The sequence below is a fragment of the Chelonoidis abingdonii genome, chromosome 26 (assembly GCF_003597395.2).
Source record: "Chelonoidis abingdonii isolate Lonesome George chromosome 26, CheloAbing_2.0, whole genome shotgun sequence".
NCBI classification, from domain to species: domain Eukaryota; kingdom Metazoa; phylum Chordata; order Testudines; family Testudinidae; genus Chelonoidis; species Chelonoidis abingdonii.
In genome coordinates, this window is record NC_133794.1 from 5803502 (window position 1) to 5805313 (window position 1812).

The window sequence follows — 1812 nt, forward strand, 5'->3', positions numbered from 1 at the left end:
GGTGGGTGGAGGGATGGACGGACAAGCAGACGGGGGTGGTGGATGGACGGACAGGCAGACGGAGAGGTGAATGGAGGGATGAACAGACAGGCAGACGGGTGATGCATGGACGGACAGGCAGACGGGTTTCCGTTGGGATGGACGGAGGGGGCAGGACACAGGCAGGGACAGACACCGGGCCCAGCGCCCGCCCCCACCCTGGGGTGCCTGGCCTGGCGCTGGGGGGCAGTCCTACCTTGTTGGACGCCATCTCGCTGACCGAGCGGTAGGTCTGGATCGTCTCCAGCTGGTCCAGGCACCAGTCCAGCTCCTCCAGGGTCTCCTTGGCCAGCTGCTGGTAGGTCTCCTCTGGGAAACAGAACTGCTGCCGTGAGCACCGACCAGGTGAGGGGCCCATGGTGTCCGAGGGGCCTGGGGGTCCAGCAGCGCCCACCTGCATGGGCAGGGGGCTGGGGGTGGGGTCTAGTGGTTGGAGCGGCGAGGCAGAGGAGTGGGAGCCAGGACTCCTGGGTTCTATCCCAGCTCTGATGCTAACTCTTCATACAACCGTGGTAGAGCCAGCCCTCCCTCGGCCTCAGTTTCCCCCCTGTAACCAGTCCCCCCTACCCTCAACCTCCTAGGGTGGGGGTGAGCCACCAGATCGCAGAGACGTGGTGCCGAGCGCCCCCAGGCAGGGGTGGGGGGTCCCCGTTCCCGGCCCCTTCCCCAGCGCGGGGTGACACTTACCTGACAGCATCGCCTTGCACAAGGTCGGCTGGCTGCCCACAGGGGACCTCCTGCGGGGGGGAAGAACAGACAGAGGCTCAGCCTCCCGCCCTCCACAGGCCCTGGGGGGCAGGAAAAGCACAGGCAGGGTGGGGCCGGGAGCAGGCAGGTGCAGGGCCTTTGCCAGCCCCACACTGCCCAGGGAGGCATCTCCCTCCTGCCCACTCTCTCCCTGGCTGCGAATCAGGCCACTCGAGGACGCTCAGTGGGGCTCACGGGCCCCCAGCTGGGATCCCGACAGCAAGGCTGGGGAGCAGACTGGGGGGCTCGGACCAGTCCCCCAAAAGGAAGGTGATTTACAAGGTGTGCACCAGCACAGGGCCCAGGTGTGTGTGTGAGGGGGGCCGCGCTGGGGGGGCTGGGCTACAGGCAGCGCGGGGAGGTCTCCGGGGGGGCGCTCCCCCCTCCCTTAGTCTGGCAGCCCTAGAGCTATTGGCTATTCTCCCCTATTTCTGCCGCGGGGGTCGACCCCTTAAATCCACAGTCGACCCCCACTCCCCCCAGCCAGGGCGAGAGAAGGGGGGCCTAGGGTCCCGGGGGGCAGAGAAGGGGGGCTGGCAGCCCAGGGGGCAGAGAAGGGGGGCTAGGGTCCCGGGGGGCAGAGAAGGGGAGCTGCCAGCCCAGGGGGCAGAGAAGGGGGGATGGGGTCCCGGGGGGCAGAGAAGGGGGTCTGGCACCCCCAGGGGGCAGAGAAAGGGGTTGGGGTCCCAGGAGGCAGAGAAGAGGGGCTGGCACCCCTGGGGGCAGAGAAGAGGGGCGGGATCCCAGGGGGCAGAGAAAGGGGTTGGGGTCCCAGGAGGCAGAGAAGAGGGGCTGGCACCCCCAGGGGGCAGAGAAGAGGGGCTGGCGCCCCAGGGGTCACTCACTTGTTGGATGTTGGGGTTGGGACATTGGCCAGGATGGAGAAGTTGTTCCTCACGCTGCGCAGACTGGCCAGCACCTGCAGGGAGATGAGGGTCAGGGCCGGAGCTAGGAGGCTGGGGGGGATGACCCCTCCCTGCCAGGGGCCCACAAGCATCTGTGGGGCCCGCAACCCTGGGGCCTTTC

At 68.0% G+C, this 1812-nt stretch overlaps 1 protein-coding gene across 2 annotated transcripts in view; it reads right to left on the reverse strand.

Annotated features, from left to right (window-relative positions):
* The window catches only part of PDE4A (phosphodiesterase 4A), a 64974-nt gene that overhangs the window by 29331 nt on the left and 33831 nt on the right, over window positions 1-1812 (reverse strand). The window contains exons 1-3 of one of the 2 annotated variants that reach the window (XM_075061267.1): window positions 1632-1665; window positions 727-776; window positions 236-348 (exon numbers count right to left, since the gene is read on the reverse strand). In XM_075061267.1, coding sequence (XP_074917368.1) covers window positions 236-348; window positions 727-736 — 123 coding nt within the window. In that variant the 5' untranslated portion in view covers window positions 737-776; window positions 1632-1665. Of the gene's footprint in view, window positions 1-235; window positions 349-726; window positions 777-1631; window positions 1666-1812 lie in introns of those variants that run through there. The other variant, XM_075061266.1, reaches the window with a different exon arrangement.